The sequence below is a fragment of the Balearica regulorum genome, chromosome 24 (assembly GCF_011004875.1).
Source record: "Balearica regulorum gibbericeps isolate bBalReg1 chromosome 24, bBalReg1.pri, whole genome shotgun sequence".
NCBI lineage: Eukaryota > Metazoa > Chordata > Aves > Gruiformes > Gruidae > Balearica > Balearica regulorum.
In genome coordinates this window covers 7467907-7486048 of record NC_046207.1, presented here as the reverse complement: position 1 = coordinate 7486048, position 18142 = coordinate 7467907, and the positions used below count along the sequence as shown (strand labels likewise).

At 41.2% G+C, this 18142-nt stretch overlaps 1 protein-coding gene across 20 annotated transcripts in view; it reads left to right on the top strand.

Moving 5' to 3' along the window:
* Nucleotides 1-18142, top strand: part of TANC2 (tetratricopeptide repeat, ankyrin repeat and coiled-coil containing 2) — a 248943-nt gene that overhangs the window by 97023 nt on the left and 133778 nt on the right. For 12 of the 20 annotated variants that reach the window (XM_075775485.1, XM_075775496.1, XM_075775498.1 and 9 more), the window contains one exon: nt 773-952. The exons of 1 other annotated variant lie outside the window; for it this stretch is intronic. In XM_075775485.1, coding sequence (XP_075631600.1) covers nt 773-952 — 180 coding nt within the window. Of the gene's footprint in view, nt 1-772; nt 953-8472; nt 8648-18142 lie in introns of those variants that run through there. 7 more of the 20 variants (XM_075775503.1, XM_075775497.1, XM_075775502.1 and 4 more) reach the window with 2 other exon arrangements.

The window sequence follows — 18142 nt, the reverse complement described above, 5'->3', positions numbered from 1 at the left end:
TAGGTTGTTAATCTTACTGACCAGAGGTGGAGAACCAAGTGTTCTTGACCAGAGGTTTCCATATTCTGCAGGTAACAGGAGGAGCCTTACGGCTCCCAGCTCTTGCTGATCTGGAGCACCTGCCCTTCCTTTGTCATTAATATTTATTGCAACAATTAGCAGTATGTGCCTTTATTGTTCTGTCTCCACTTGTTGTCATGTTATCTGGTGTCTACGATGTGGATCCGTAGTGATGCGACCCCCATACAGGCTTTGTGGGCTCTGGGTGCTTCTGTGGGTTTGTTAGGGGAGAGTTGGAGGCGGCTGCTTTTGGAGGGTTTTGTTCTTCTGTTTTGGTCAAGGGGGGTAGACTAAAGGTCCTCATGTTGAAATTTAAATCAGCTGGAAATTTTTGTTAGAAATATACAATCAAAACCTACAAAAAACTTAACAGATTATTGCTTTGTCTGCATTATATTTAAAACTGGTGACTCTAGGACTCTGAAAGACAAATTAAAAAATAAAAATAAATTCTTCATGGTTATACTGTTGATAATCTAAAGAGGTGTGCTGAGATGCTATTCCAGAAATATAACTTCTTCAAGGGAAGTGTCAAGACCCTGCAAGATGAACAGGAGAAAGCAGCTGTCCCTGCAGGACTGAGCGCTCCGTGCAGCGGGGTGGCTCTGCGGCTGGGCTCCCCGAGCCGGACAGTCCTCTCTCTAGTAATGATAAAAGCAGGAGACTCCCTTGTATTCTGACCAGTTCCTCTTTATTTTTATATTCCCACCAGGCACCTCCACAGAGAACGACTGTGCTTTTGAACCAGACTACGCTATTCCGCCACTCCCAGTGACCGAAGGTATGCAGCACATTCGGATTATGGAGGGCATGTCCCGCTCCCTTCCATCCTCCCCCTTACTCACACATCAGTCTATCAGTGTTCGGCTCCAACCTGTGAAGAAGTTAACTGGTAAGGACTTTAAATAAAGTTCAGTGGGGCTTTTAAGGTCCGTTGGTGCAAAAAATCTGTAAGAAAACGCTTTGAACAAGCTTCTGTATACAAGTCATCGTTTGTTTATTATAGCAGCTACTTTAGTCAAAACCAGGAACGGATTGGATTTCATGCTGACAGAGAAATCTTTCTATTCTGAAAATGATCTCTCTGTTTTACAAATATTCTCTAGTTTTCCGAGAAATTTCTAGCAGAGTGTATTTCAGTTCTACTTTGTATTGTGGCTTATGCACAAGGGAAGTGTTACAGTAATTTTAAAGAACTTATGCTAAAATTTTGAATGCCGAGAGAATACATCAGAAAAATGATAAACGTATACAGCAAAGTGATTTTTTTTTTCCATAGTTCATGCATATTTTTAAACTGTTTTATTTATCTAATCTGCTGGGATTGTGGTTTGAATACCTAGAGATTTTAAAGTTCTTGGATTTTCAAAAGCACTTGGAGTCTAACATCCATTTAAAAGCCTGACATCGTATTTCTCCTGGTAGCAGTTTTGAGAAACTTGCTTCTTGCCTAAAATCTGACATCCCTCCGTGCCCATCTTTAAAAACAATCAGCCAGTGTACTGAGCTTGTCCTGAGAGAAACCTCCAAAAAGAATTTTTACCTGATATAATCAGATCTATGCTTGCGAAAGGGAGCTCTGATGCACTTTGTACCTTTTGTTTTCCCTGCCCTCTGGTGAAAGGAGAAATTGAGAAGGACGGGAGGAGGAGATGCCCAAATCGTGGCTGTCGCTGGGCAGGATCCTGGGGTGGCCTGAGCGTGTTCGGTAGCGGTGGGGCTCGAGGTGCGAGAGAATCAGGCAGAAGGAGATCGAAAAGGACATGAAAATAGTTAAAAAGAAGTTTCAGTGCCTTACTGGGCTGTCTTCAGCGTGAGTTTCCCATCGCTAAGAACTTGTAAAGCATGGCTGAAGTTCTGCCTTAAAATGCGAAGGCCTAAACCTGCTGCTTAGCGGCAATGAGAACAGCCATGTAGTTCACAGGCCGGTTCCTCAGGATGGCTGATGTTGTGACACTTGGAGGATTTGTGGGATTTTATGGATTTGGGGGGTATTTTGAAATGTTTTTCTTTTTAAGAATCTCCTTCAGTTAGCCTTCCTAAGTCAGGGCTGTGCAGGTGGATATTCCTTTCTGTTTGTCCGTCGTCATTTCCTTCTCCTTTCCAGAGCAGCTGGGAACATGCCGTATTGTACTTTACCAGAGTAGCTGCTAAAACCTGCTTGGCTTTTAACAGTTTGGGGTTGACTTTTAGAATCATAAAATTCAGTAGCAGATTACAAAAGCAGTTTCAAAACACAGTCTGTTTCAGCTTAGTGTCTCCAAAACCTTGTCAGTTTTTATTCCAGTTACCAGTACTTTCCACTGCTACAAATACGCTGCTATGGGGTGGGAATTCTGGGTGTGCTTGCAATGAACTTTTTTTTTCTTTCTTTCTTTCTTTTTTTTTCCCCTTCCTTTTTTTCTTTCCCTGTCATATAGTAATGGGTAGGTGTGGAATCCACAACCTTCCTGCCATGAAAAGCATAGGTTGTGAAAAATGACAAAAATAAATCAGGGCTGTTTTTATTTCTCACAGCATGTCTGTACTTGTTTAATTTATTGTATAATGTATAGCTAGTTTGTTGCTGCTTTTCCTGAGTTTTCTCCCATGATCCTCACATTCATCCAGTTTCCTCTTCCTTCTAGTTTTTTAGTTACTTGCAGGGATTTTCTTCTTTGGCTTTTGTGACTTCCTTAGTAGTGGCAGGTAATACTAGTCAGTTCCGTAGACTGTTTTTCAGTTAGGAAAGGACGAAAAGCATTATATTTTACAAATAGTTTAGGCCTTTATCTCATTCATTACCCTTCTGTCCCCTTCTTACGACTATAAACCTTTGTGTTTATATGCTTTCCTGTTGTACCTCTGAGTAACATCATATTCATCTATCTACTTGAACAGTTCATTAGTCTCCTCTGAAATACTTGCAGAGGGTTTGAGCTCTACTCCATGGAAAGAGTAATTTTTCTTATACCTCTGCAGCTCCATTTCTCTACCAGCTTCCAGCCTGCTCAGCAAGCTGCCTTGGTGTAGGTCTGCTGGGCCTTGGGCTTGGCAACAGAGATTGACCTCCTCCCGCTTCTCAAAGTCACAGCAACTCAGCCTAGCAGCTTAAGCTCCATGTATTCATAATTATCTTTTTCCAGGTGGAAACAGATCAGACTCCATTTAGCTCCAAACTCAGAAATCTTTCTTTGGATTTGGCAGGGCTCCTCTTTGGAGTGTCCCACTAGTTCCTCAAAAGACCAGATACTGGAATTCCAGCAGTGGCTTTTGCAGGTAGTAATTCAAAGAAAGAGACGGTGAATTCATACAAACTTCAGGGATTTGGGCAGCTCGCTGAAACATACGCTCAAACACCAGCGAGGTGATCTTGTAGAGCCATGCTGTAGGTGTTCAGCTGGTGAAAATACATACTGCTCTGGTTTGGAAACCATATGTGATGAAATCTAGACCTGAACAAGATGTGTACAAAACAGGATGATGTCAATAAAATGCTGATAATTGTTGTTACATAAAAGTAAGAGAAGAAAAGTGTAGACACCTGAGTTTTTTGCAGGTTTGTTTTGGGGCCACACATAAGAATCTGTAGGAAGTTGATTGGGAAGGTAACTACATCTGTCTTCTACTTGCCTGCTTTTCCATCTGTTTTAAATACCCTGTTCCAGCTGGACCCAGTCCGGTATAGCATGAAAACACATGCTGATGGTTTGCATGCACATGTCTTGATGCCTCCGGTAGAGCTCCTGATATACTTAGAATTCAAAGTGTGTTTCAGTGCGTTGGTGGATTAGCATGATTTTTTAAATTATTAGTTTAATTTACTGTTGATATTGTAAAAAGGAAGGTGTTGATTTTGCATTCCTCATGCAGTCATTATAGGAATTTGTTTGCTTTCATTAAGGTAACATGTAAAGGAACTGGGAAAGTAATGCTTTCCGCTCTTTGTTATTCATAGTATTTGTCACGTTTCTTCAACTATTCCTTATCAGCTGTCTCTCTTAGTTACTACTAATCTGAGAGACTTAAAAAGCAAAAAAAAAAATCCCTCAGCAGCAGAAAGAGATGGCAATGACTGACCACTTATTATATCAGCAAATAAAAAGGGTTTGCGTTGGTTTCTTTTTTTCTGGGGGACATTGACTGACAGTTTGTACAGGCCCTCCTTGGTCTTAATCCTTAGTAAACGAGTTTTGCTCAATACCCCTCTCTGATTTTAGAGGAGTCTTTTAAGCGCCATCGTAGCGTACTCAAAATCTGGTAGAATTGATAAGCAACTTGGTTCAAAAATCTTCCTGTGACTGCAGGAGCTTTCAGATAAAAACAAGCAGCCAGCAGTTTGACAGTAAAGGCATGGAGACATTTCACAAAGTCTCGCTGGCTGTGATGGTTTCCTCTTCTTCTTTGTCTCATTCTGCTGCCCAGTTGTAAATCCTACACAATAACAGCAGTGATTCCTTTTGGAAAAGGGATGAGGGTGATTCTGGGAAGCTGAAGTATTACAAAGAGAGGCTTTTGTCCATCTGACAGTTGCCACATGGATTTTTCAAAGCAACCTTCAGAGCACAGAAAATTGTTGAGAAATTATCCAATTGTAGGGGCTTTTTCATGCTGTTTGCTTCTTACATTTGTGTGTGACTAACCCATTCATGTCATAATTTCCATATCTGTGGAGTGGTCGGATAGCAGAATGGTAACCATTTCTTACAGAAAACACTTTGTTGTCTTGGATATCTTTTTTTCTTTTACTAAGGATTTAATTCCTAAGAACATTTGCAACAAAACGTGACTGTACCACCTTCCAGATTTATGCTTTCTGGAATTCTTCACAGATGAAAATTTGAATACAAAAGACTTTTTAGGCTCTTCACAAGATGATTTGCTCACATTCGAGGGCTAAAGTATCTTGGGTCATTCTGTATCTGTGTGCGTCTGTTCCAGTGTAGTAGAGTAGGTTTGTTGGGTCCGATGGGGAGGGGAAAGCAGCTTCTGAGGTGGCCCCTTCTCCTGGGTGTCGGAGGGTGTCACAGTAATTCGGGGTTTAATTTACCCTTTAAAAAGGAAAACAAACCTGTACAGTGCAGAGAAACTTGCCCAGTAGAAACTGCGATGCTACCTATCTATTTATTTATTCATCTACTTTATAATATAATCTTTTAAAGTTCTTAACCTGGCTGATTTGTAAACAAGTTGGCTTTTCATCCCCAGAAAATGTAAAATGCCCACTTTTGGTAAAAAGCCATAGGCAGACGTTACGTGGTGCGTCCGGTTTTTTCCAGAGGAACTGAGGTTCCTTGCTAACATGTTGGTATCTGGGGTTGGTCTGTGTGTGTGGAGACTTGGCTGGGCTCAGAGGTTGATAAATATTCAGCATGGTTGCAATTTTCACTCTGAATAGTCTGGTGATTAAGAAGAACTAAGGTGGTTGTGGCTCTAAAGGATGAAGTAATAGTAAGCATAAGTAATCAGCTCTCCCTCTCCTGCCTGTATAACCTATTGTTTAGCTGTGACTAAGAACATATTTTAGATCAGCGTGTTCAACTTCAGTTTATGCTGTTGAATATTTTTTTTTTTATATAACAACAGTGGCTTTATTAGCAAGTGTAATGTGAAAAATACATAATAAAAAGAAAGGAAAAAACCAAACCCCAATCCTACCAGCCCAGGATAAGTATGTAGAAGACGCTATTTTGATTTCTGTCTGGAATAAAATTAGCACTTAGAAGTTCCCATGCTTACTGCACAAAGAGAGCAACCATTTTCAAAACCATTGGGTTAAATATTCTACTATACATCAAAAGTATATTATTGATGGCTCAAAGCCATGGCTGCAATGAAAATAATGCGATTGCATTGTATACTATACCTTCATTCAGGAAAGCATCACTTTTCAGGAGGGTGCTTATAGAGATGAATGTATCTAAGTGCTTTACTGAATCAATGCCAAAAATATAGTACCCAGTGTCGTATTAGGTTAATATATGAGATATTGGGCTGAAAAACTCGGCTACCAATGCTTTACTCTATTACTGTGGAACCCACCACCTGCAAAGGGTTTGCACAAAGCCCTGTGCAGCACCTAGCTCCTCTTCAGGAAAGAGTTTTAATTTACATGCTGTAAATTTATATGCGCAGGGATAATTTTATTTATTGCCATACTGGGCTATTACTTTTTTTTTCTTTTTTTTTCTTTTTTCTATTGAATGACAGATTGCAAGCTTTAGGATTATTTCAGAAAGAGCATGTGGGTGTGAGTGGCCATGCACGGAGGGAGAATATTGTCAAGAAATTTAGGAAATATATCATGTTTTTTCTAAAAATGGCCTTGATGTTTAGGTTTGGATTCTCAAAGGCCGTGTTCCTCCTGTATTCCAGCGTGAATTAGATGCTTCGGTGTCTTTGAAGACATGGACCTGAGGAATCAGTTTCATTGCAAATCCCGCGCTTTGAGAATGTGGGAACTTTCCCTAAGAATAAACTTAATAGAAACGGGTGGGAATCTTCCTAGGCGCGTTCAGGCAATTAATAGCATCCTCTTTCCTAAAGAAAACATGTACTCTTTCACTAGATCCCTCAAAGATGGTGAGAGCAGAGCTAAGCAGGAGCAGGACGGAGACTGACTCCAGTAGAACCCACCATCGTGGTTCTCAGCACAGATCCAGCCAGGCTGGGGACACCCACGGGCAACGTCCGCTGTGCCACCATCACCCATGTCCTTTGTAGTACTGCGAAATGGGAGAGCTGGGGTTTTCCTTTGTGTCCCTTGGGAATAGCCATGAAAATTGTTATTTCTTCCTTCTCTCTGTGTCTTTAGCAAATGGTTAAATATTCTTGATGCTAATTGTAATTGTGGGACTAAACAAGCCGAGCTCTCTCTACATGAAAACTCTAATTGTTTCTTGTTTAATGGTGACAAACCCAGATTAATAATTGCAGCCGTCTGGGACTACTTATTCTCTCAAAACTAACGCACTAACTCTGCTGGGTGTGAATGTGAGAGATGATGAGGCAGCTGCTTTAGGTGTCTGAGTGTTGGGGAGAAGCTGGCCGTGCCAGTACACATTTGTTCAAATAAAATAGGGTAATAAATGGAAAGGATTTCTAAAAGTTTAAATTTTGATTGCTGAGGAGAGACTTCAGAACTACAGTGTTGTGTTGGCTTTTGGTGAAATAGTTGCAGCGCTCTTGATCACGATATGTTGTCAATTTGAGTACGTGCATTAAGCAAAAAGCATATGAGGATAGTGTAAAATAACGTGTTTTGTTCCCTTCTGTGATAGCATGGAATATAAACCTCGGTCTTGTTGATAGCTTGCTGTGGCAACTGTATGTGTGAGTTGGCTTTCACTGCACTGCTTTATCTGGAGATGCTTTAGGGGCACTGCCAGCCTTCGTTGCACAACAGCGGCTGGTTTACAGGTTAGTTTCGGGGGTATTTTCCCGTCTCCAGGAGGAGTGGCTGGATCCCTGGTCGGTGGCACTGCCGCTCAGGCAGTCAGCCACCTGATGGTGCTGCAGTTTGGTTCATCTCAGGCTTGCTTCTGTAGAGACAGAGCTTCTTACCTGCAGGCAGCTGCATGCCATCCGTGGGTCTCATTGGTACCCTAGTTTTTCACAGATGCCAGTTGGGGTCATTGTTAGCATCCTGCCATTTTCCTTACTTAATAATTTCAAGTATTTCTATTTCAATTATTTGAAACCACTGCAAAATCACCTTGTTTCACTGCATTTTGGTACAATGCTCCCAATGCAAATGTGTCTTGGATTGATGTGATTGTGTGTGTGATGATTTGTGCTGACTGCTTCGGTCTGAACAATGAAACCTGTATCCAGCTGAGGAGAAGGGGATGCTGCAGCTTTAAAGCATCCAAGGGCTTACAGCCTTTTAGTACAATTGTTCCCAGAATCCATGTCACAACTCCTTATATGGTGCTGCTTTTTTTTTTTTCCCTCTTAGTTGCCATGACAACAGCAGCACTGCACCATTCATCAGCTCTGGTCCTGGGCTGCATTGCTAGCCCTTCGGCTTACTCTGAAATGTTCAGGAGAGCATCAGTGAATCATTCACTCCGGTATACTGCGCCATTATTTACCTATTCTTTCAGCAGTTTGCTCTAACAAAAGAGCAGGTTAAACTGCACCATAGGAAGAAACTGTAAAAATACTTCATTTTTCCCCCAAGGGAGGCGTATAGGCTACATTTACTGCAGCATTCTGGAAGGAAAGGCTCTTTAATGCTGAGAGACTTAACGAAGAGAGAAAGCTCTGTGCCCGTCAGCTTTTCTGAATTCATCTTCGAGCCTGCTCCCTGGGAACAGAGAAGATGCAGAAGTGATGCTTGTTAGGGGCAGCGGGCACTGCAGGGAGATGGTGGTTGTGCTTTTGGGAACCGAGCTTGACATCAGCAGCGGGAGGTGTCACCTGTAACATCATCCTGACGTTGTGAGCAGCAATATGGAGCTAGCGCTGGGGAAGAGGGGTGGACCAGAGGAGGATCTTTACTGAAGTGCTGCTCTCAAGGCGTCGGTACCCATGAATTGAGAGGCTTGCTGACTTTCTGCTGCAAAGCTGCACGCTCCCAGGTGATAGGGAGAGAAAACAAAGCCCTGTGAGTATTTGGACAATTTGTCTTGCATGGACTTGGATTTAAATTATGTTAGGCATTCCTTGGCCTCCTTTAACTCTGCAGAAAATCAGTGTAGAATAAGGGATGCTGATGCTCCTAGTTTACAAGGAAGCCATTAGAAGGGTTTTTTTGTGTCGTTGAGGGTTATGCTGCTGGGGTTGTTTTTCTTTTAGTAGTTGCTGCGATACTTTTACATAATCTGACTTTGTCACCTGCTTGCTGGGATGTGCAGAATTTCACATACAAAATGTAAAATAAACAATCAATGAAAAAAATTCCACTTTTTTTTTAGCATTGCCAAAATATAAAAGAACTACCGAGGAGTGTATTGAAAAATACTACAGATATCAAGAGTGTTTTGGTTTTAAATTTTGAGAACAATGAGATTGAGATCAGGTTTTACTTTTGTATTGCAAAATGACCACAAATTAGATTTGAGCAGAATATAAAATCTATGCTGGGTAAGAGATTTTCCTTTTCACTAAAAGACCGAGATTTTAAATTCAATAGTACTGGGAAAAATACAAATGTATAACCAATCACTTCAAGGTATAATATGACAAAAAGCTATTCCAGTGCCTAGTGCTCATGTTGCACCTAATTTTTGAGGGGTGTTGTGCTTGAAATTATTGGTGTCAGGACAGACTTTCATCCTTTTTAGGTATTTTTATATCCATCCTGTTTGCAGTATGCTTACATTTCTTTTTATTGCTTTCTTTAACTGTCATACTGTCAGCATGACATTGATCTGAGATTCATGTTTTTCACGTAGGAGTGGAGGTTGGACGTGAGGCCCACTCTTGCATTTTGGAATTGCAGAATAACGACAAGGACTCAGTTATCTGTAAAGTGCCATTAGGGTCGGCTTTTTCAAGATGCTTGATGTGTTGGTTTTGTGTTTGGTTTTTTTGGGTTTTTTCCCCCTTGTGCATAATTCATTTTCTATTTAATTTCACCTGATGCATTGCAATCTGTGGCTATCCAGAGGTTTAACAAGTGGAAAACTTGTATTTTGTCAGAATTACTGAGTCGTCCCTTTTTAAAAAATGATGTAAAGCCCACACAAGCAAGATTTCCTTGTGGTTTTGGCACCTGCTTTTTTAGTCCTGTCTTGTACTCTAGTGTGGCAAACCCTAATGTCTCCAGCAATGAAACCTGCTGGAGAAGGAGGATCTTCTGTCATTTACAAAGATAGATACTGAATATTTTTTTTCTTGTTGTGTCAGTTCTTTCTTACTTGGGATGCTTCATCCATTATTTTTGGACTTGTGATTTGTTTTGACAGGTGTATACTTAAATGGAAACCAACTAGGCTTGCAGAAGTAAACCAGGTGGATAAATGTGTCTCTGTGTGTACCCACATAGGTACATTTATCTTTACTAAACCGACATAATTCTTTCTGTGAAATTGGTAAATTTCCCACTTAATTTTTTTATGGGCTCCAAAATTACTTCTGAAGTTTATACAGATAAATAGTATGTTTGTTTGTAGCTTTTTGAATTAAACCAAATCATGTGTTGAGAGCTTTTGTTGGAGACCTGTCAAACTCATGACATTTCTGCATTAGTTTTAGGATAGTTTGGCTGTAACTTTTATTTTTTAATAGAGGGAAAGAAAAAATCGGCATATGGTATTTATTGGCTTTTGAAAGTCATTAGCCAGTTTTAGCATGGGTTTTCCCAAACGCTGCTTACAAGGTGAACTCTCTTCTGTCGTGTTTTGACACACAACTGCCTTCCATATTGTCAGAATAGAAACCATAATAGAGATAGGCAGAAAATCCCACACGCTTCCCGTCATGTTTGGGTGTGAGATGGCCTGCCGGGCCTGCAGAACGTTTACAATTTCTTCTTCCCTAGGATGTTGGGTTTTTGGTTTGGTGTTTGTTTTTTGCAATGAGGCCCTTCAGCTGCTCAGACCTGCAGAGGATGGGGTAAACATGTCATCACGGCACCATAGCTGGAAAAAGGTGCTCATGGCTTTTCATTTCACATAGGTGGGTATACACTTAAAGGGAGAACCCCAAAGGTTTATGTTTAGTGCAGATAACATTAAAAGGACAAACAAAATAGCCCTGAACCTCTGTGGCTTTTGAGAAGCTCAGAGCTAGAAGTCTGTCCTTATTTCACACTGGTGCTGCACAAAATGGAGCATCTGTCATGGTTACACTTCTGGTGTGTGAGAATTTTAATTTTTAGATGTAGCTAAGAGGTTTCTATAGCGAGAGAAGGTGGTGTAGGAAGTCTCTTGTGGAGTTAAATCAGGCCATCGCTCTTCCCTGTGCTATGTCTTTCCTCCTACTGCTCCTAGAGCATGCCTTCAGAGATGTTCCATGCACTTGATCGTGCCGTTCCTTGGGAGCAGAGGGGCCTCACAGACACTCTTTTTTGGAAAGAGCCCTTATCTCCAACCGGGCTGCTTGTTTTCTAATCCTGTCCTACAGTGAGACAACCTGTTTTGGAAACTCTTCTTCATGTCACCTGCATGATCACCTTGGGTTGTTGGGTTGGATTATTTGTCTGAAGACTGACCGTTGCTTCTGTAGGCAGAAACCTGTACCCGTGGTTCTTGCACCTCAAAAGCTGCGTTAGTATAATCCATCCCTCTTCTGTGCGCTTCACTGAGAAATAACATATTGTTTGTTACCAAGATAATGATTCTTGATTTATTTCCAAGTACATACTGTGCGTATACGTTTCTGAACCAGCTGCTTTTTTTATTCCAGCATCAGCTTTTTTAATAGTTGAACAGTAGCGCTCTAAGTACCCAGTTCCTTGAACTACAGCTACAGCTGACAGGCCAGAGATTTTTATACCACATGTGGAGATGTGCATTTTTTTCTGTCATCAAAGAAGCAACATCCTCCTGCTAAAATGAAATGAGAAAAATTAACCTAAACTATTTTGAAGGGATGCTTTGACTGAAGGGGAAAAAAAGAAAAACAAATCTTCATTTCCAATGTTTATTTGGTTGAGTACCTTTGTATTTATTAAACCAGATACTTAGGGTCCTGAGATGTGCCGTGTTGTAACTGAAGGCCACGCATGACATTCATCTCGGAGAGCTCCTTCATCACATCTCATGGGACACACAGGTCTGGTCTGTGTTTGTCACGGTCTGAACTTGGTTGGGGCTCGCGATGGGCTGCCCGAGAGCCTCTTCCCTCGGGACTCTGATGAGTTGGTGGGTAGCTCCTTGGCTGAAGATTGGAAAATAAAGGCCTGATTTCACCAAGAGGTTTTGAAAGGGTTACTGTTGGCTTAGTTGAAGGAGCTCTGTGTCTAACAGCGAGGGCAGGCTGCCTTCCGCCTGGTGCCTCACCACGTGCTGCTCTAGGGCTTGACAGACAATTGTTCTTCAGGATTTTTTTTACACGCACAATTTCCATTTCTTTATCCTCTCTCTCCCTCCTCCATACCCCCAGTTAGAAAAGATACTTTTGGAAGAGCGTTCCAAAATCTGCTTATATAGGCAAGAGGCATGGCAATGGGAAACAAAAATTTTCTGAAATACTAGAACATTTCTAAATTTTTTTCTGTTTTGCACAAGAGTGATGTGGATCTGTACCTGTTGCTGTTACAGCTCTGCAAAATAGACAGATTCTTGTTGCCCACTTAATCCGAGGGCAGGTTGCATAACGGGATGAAAATAAGTAACTCCACATTGTCTTCTAGTAAAGGAATCACTGCTACAGAACATATGGGCTTAGTTTTATTTCATACCATATTTGTTAAAAGTTTATATTTGGACAGAAGGCATTTGTACATGTATAAATACATTGTTGTGCTGAAACATTCTTTCTGATTGCCAAATACCCAGCACTGCTATGAAATAACCATCTAAACATTGCACATTTGATTTGTTTATACACACAGGATTAAATTTCTTCTTTCATGTTTGCATCAAAATAGTACTTAGTATATAACATTGTGTTATAGTTTGATTTCAGAAATAAGTGGTTTTGCACTATAAATATTTTCAGTTAAGTTATAACTTCGTGTCAAGTTTGTTCTAAAGCTGCAGTGCCCTTTGTTTTACAATGTCAGATACCATAAAATTTAAGTAGAGGAAACGGATTGGTCAGCTTTTGTAAATCTGGATTGGCAGATGCTAATTTAAACCTAACATTGTTCTCTCCCAGTGTTTTAAAATTTCACCTCTTAAGAAGACAAAGACTTGTTTATGTACCTTTGTTTTCAGCAGGATATGTTTGAGTGTATCACATTAGGTCATGCAGAGGTGAAAGATGTGGGACTGTTGCTTGCTCTTCTACATTCTTCTGGGTTTGCCCGTTTTATTCTTTTACAGGGTTTCTGTGATTTTTCTCCATATATGTAACATAGAATTTTTATATATGGATTCCTGCCTACCCTATTTCTTTGGGAAGCAAGACTTACTCTTTTCTTTCTGTTCAGTGTTAGAATCTTTCAGATCTAGATCTATTTAGACAAGTTGGTGGTTTAACTTCTTTGTGGGTTGTTTTCCTATTAGAATGTCCAATTTTCTATTTAGTGAGAATACGCTTACAGAGGATGATTTCTGAGTGAATTGAAACGCCCCTTTAAGTTCAGCTTTTGTCAAAGGTTTGCATCTTCATTTCATTTCATGGGGGGGAAAAAAAAAAGACTAAGCACTTTGCCTTCTGCAATTCTTCCTAGGGCATGCTTTGAAATTTCTAGAAACAGATTGAGCAGGTGAATAAGCTTGTCCAGCACTTTGTTCGTAACAGCAATGTGAATTATGTAAATCTCAAGGAGCTATACCAAACAGACAGTAAATCCAACCTCTTGCCAAGCTGAGCTTCTACTGTAACCACATATTTATGACAAACTAGTTACTTTTTAAAAAGAACTAAATGCAAAGAAAAATGAGCATCAACAAAACCAATCAACTGTCCCCCTCCAAAAAGAAAAAAAATCCAACCCTACTTTTAAATAAATTATGATGTGCACTCCAATTCTGTATGTTCTAACTGTTAAATTATTATTATTGGCAATACTGTTACTGCTGATGGCAGTAATTGACATTTGGGGAAGCTTTCACACGTGTAACACGTGAAGACTTCCCACTGGGGAATTGCTGTAGCTGTGCACCAGGACGTTGTACCAGCTAACACTTGGTGCTGCAAGAGCTGAGGGCCCAGGCAGTGAGCTGTTGGACATGGTGGGATTTTTCCTGTTGTCTCAGCAGTGGTTTTGGAGCTTTTGTATTGAATTTCTGTCTCTTTTCATCTTTCCCAATTCTGCAAAGTACCAAATCTGTTTAGAGGTTTGGAAAGAGGTCTGTAAAGGCAGCTCATCTGGCTTGCTTCTCCTGATCTGCCTTGGAGTCCTCAAAATGGGCAAGAGAATCATAGAATTGTTTAGGTTGGAAAAGACCTTAATTAAGATCATCCAGTCCAACCGTTAACCTAGCACAGCCAAGCCTACCAGTAAACCATGTCCCACTGCATCTGCGTGTCTTTTAAATACCTCTGGGGATAGTGACTCCACCACTTCCCTGGGCAGCTGGTTCCAATGATTGACAACCCTCTCGGTGAAAAAATTTTTCCTAATCTCCAATCAAAACCTCCCCTGGCACAACTTGAGGCTGTTTCCTCTTGTCCTGTCACTTGTTACTTGGGAGAAGAGACCGACCCCCACCTGGCTACAACCTCCTTTCAGGTGGTTGTAGAGAGCGATAAGTTGTAGAGAGGGGAGGAGAGGGAGCAGAAGAGGGGAGACGGCACGATCAGGGCTGGTTGGAAGATGAAGGCATCGGCGTTGTGAGGAGATGGGACAGCTGTCACATACCATGAAAGCTGGGTAGGGAGAAAAGTGTAGCTGGAAAAAAAAAAGAAGCTTCAATTCAAGGTGGGGAGAAGAACACTCAATTTGACAAAGGATAAAGATAAAGCAGAAAGGGGAAGATAAGGGTGCTAAAGATGCAGAGGGAGCCAAGGCAGGTGTGAGCTGGGATAAGGCAGCACTTCTGAGGTAGGTTACGAAACAAGTGTTTGTTCTGGGAGTTGCCTTTGTGGAAAATAGCTCCTCAGGAGCTTACAGCGGAGCAATTATGTCTTTGATCCTTTCTTTGTAATGCCCTACTTTAAAATTTCTGTGATGGGTAGGAAACTCGCTCAGCTGAGGAAGGATGGGCAGCAGCCATCGCCAGCAGTTTCTTCAGCCCCTGGAGCTGGACTAAGCAGCGCTCTTGCAATACAGACTGATTTTTAATTTCTTCCCCTCCCCCCCGCTCTAAAAAAAATCTGTACTTATGGATCTTGATTCTTATCTCAGGCACACAAATAGCATCTGTGGCTGCGTTTTGTAAAATCACCCAGCCACCACATGTGTTTAGACCCAGGGATGGATGATGCGTCATGGAGGGATTTGTGGTCCTGCATGTGTTCGACGAAGAGTGCAGCTCCTTGGTTTGGTACCATTTGCAGGTTGTGGAAAATGGGAACTTGGAATTTCTGCAAGGTTTTTCTCTGCAAAGACGAAGTCAGGCTTAGGACAATACAGGTTTTTCCCCTTGCTATAGTTTTCTTTTTACCTTCGGAGTCATGGAAGTGCATAAATGTGAGAAAATCTTTTTTGAAAGAAAGCCACCAGACTGGTGTGTTTCTTTCAAGAAATGGTCACTGGCCTTGTTGTGTACCATGACTGTTCCTTCTTCAGCTTAGAAATGGGTGCTGAGAGCACTGCCTTCCCAGCAAAGTTAACATTATTTTCACTTAAGGGACTAGGCAGGATCCGGTCCTTCATGGGACATCTCGCTGCTGTCGCAGGATGCACGTGCCACCAAAACCTCGTAGAGATGGTTGGGTCTGTGTCGTTAGCAGAGGCAGGTCCAGTTGGTCTGCTTTAACTGCGTGTGCACACAAATAATCGTGTGTTCATTAGATACTTTAATTAAATCGTTTAGGCATGCCGTGTTTCCTTGTCCCTCTTTGTCTGTGGAAGGAAAGGCTGATGAGCAGTCATCACTTCTCAAAACAGAAAGTTCTAACAGCTTATTTACTTCTCCAAGTAAATAAAAAATTTTAAAAGCAAAGAATAAATTCCTGAAAACTAAAGGATGGTTGAATGGTAGCAATTTCCTTAGGTGGAAACCTGCCTTGTAAACACAGCATAATACAGTTTTTCAAGTGTTAACAAACAAGTTCAGCTAATTTAGACTTGTGTCTTGCCAGATAAGCAGCTTCATTTTAAGGACGTAATATTCTGTGAAGCTCCTACCAGCAAAGAAATATGGATCCTAAATACAGTTTCGTATCAATTGAACAATTATGCATGCATGTGAGTGTAATTACAGGTCTGCCTTTCTCAGCTAAACCAACTAAATTAGTTTTAGCATAGCAAAATTTGAATGACACATAAATAAGATCACCTTATCTATTCACATCTTTTGTCTTCATTTTAAATGCTGTTATCAAGTAATGAATTTATATTGGCTTGTATGCTGTATGGTCCTGGTCATAAACAATGGTATTGCGTAGTGAACAGGACCTAGTCTCAGATGTGCTTTAACGTGGGATTACTTGGGCTTTGAATGGTACTTTACAGTTTAGTCTTCTCTCTTATCGTGGTTACAGTATCTTGGTATGATCTTAAGGATGCGGTGGGAGAATGAAATAGATTTTGATTACGTGCAACTTAGGCTTACTCCTGGCCTTGGCCCCTGCCACTTCTGTTCACATTTAATGTGGCTATATAATTTGATGCCTACCTTTGGTCACTCTTGGCTGCTTGTAAAATCCTTAAACAGCTTTCTTGCAGCAGTGTCTAGAGTGAATAATTCCTTTTTGTTGTTCTTTTTCTGATCCCTTCCAAGCCTAGCGCAGTTTCTGATTTTTTTTTACTGCTAAAATTACAGGGGAGCACTAGAATTCAGAACAGCCAACCTCATGCGCAGCCTTAGCAGAGGCCGCGGGTACTGACCTCGTCGGTACAGACGCTGCGGAGAAGGAGTGGCAGAGAGGTGCGTCTGTCTCGGAGGGCCGCAGTGGTAGAGCAGGTCATAAAAACAAACTGTGACAGAGCGTGAGGACCAGGAGCTGCTTAGGGACGCTGAATTACTGTCTTTGCTGGCTAACCTTTCGTTTACGACTTCCTTAACACCAGGCAGCTGAAAGGTGGTTATTACGGCATCAAGGACTAGAAAGGGCTCTGAGGGAGCTCTGAGTAACTACAGACCTGTGGGCCGATGTCTGTACGGAGCAGGTTAATAGGAAGTGGTCTGAAGGGCACTTAATGCTCACCTGGATAAACAGAATATATTAGGAAAAAGTTAACGTGAGTGTTGCCTGGCGGCGTCAGGCTCCACTGGTCTGTTGGGATATCTTTGGAAGAGCCGTCACCCGTGCGGAGGGGAATCCAAGTTGATAGTTTCCCTGAGTTTTCAGAAATGAGGTCAGCAGTGCAAGACTGGGGAGTGGTTTTTCAAACTGTGTAGTTAAATTGGAGGAAGCTGTGCCGCAAGGTATTGGAAATGCAAAAATCTGTCTCAAAACGTGTGCCTGTTTATATTAATGGGAGATGAATTTGTCATGGGCTTCGGGGGATAACACCTCTGGTGCGAGAGACTGCACAGGGCTCTCACCGTCACCTTCGCCACGCTCTTTCCTTGGTGTCTGGTGTTCGCTGGTAGAGACAGGTTCCTGAGCTCCGGGAAGCTGATACTCCCGTCCTTACGGGAAGGACAGTGGTTCAAAACGCATGCCATTTCCTGAGCTCTCCAGCAGCAGCGCAAGCACTGGAAAAAATGTTGGTGTAATAGGGTAGGAGAACAGCCATTCTGAATGCTTTTTAATGTGGCTTCGCAGTTACACGTCATGATTCAAATTTTATTGTAGTCAAATCTCAGTGTAAATAAAAATGGAGAGAAGAGCTGTGCAAAAGAGGAAAACACACACTGCCAGGAAGATCAGCCTTATTGTGGAAGTGGTTATATTACACTTGCTCTTTTCTTCTGTGGGAAGAATCTTCAGTTAAATATATTTTCTTTTTTTCTAGTGACTTGAGATCCATTAAGCTACGTTAAATGTTCAGATAGGTTTCCACAGCCTGACTTGTTCAATATGTACGATTTTAAAAAGCCCCATAAAACAAAAGCCCCTTGTTGGGGACACGGTAGCAACCAGACAGTTTTTCCCAAGAGTTGTCTTACAGTCGGCTTTGTACATAAAAGAGGAAAATATGTTTGCTTCAGTAGTTCTTTAATTAGTTTCTGATTTCTCATGAAAATTTATCTTGAAATGTGAGCGTTGTGTTTTGATGAGTCGGACTTTATGTTTAGAAAATGGTGAAACGGTTTCTTTCTAAACAGTGAATTAGCAGGGTTACCTACAATTTGATTAAAGTGACCAAGCTCATTGCTGTTTTCTTTAGAATAAATGCTCTTTACAGTATATCCAAGTCTTTTTTTTCTTTTTTTTCACAGTTTTTTTCATTTTTAGTGCCAGTGCAATATTTGAGTCACTGAATTGCTGA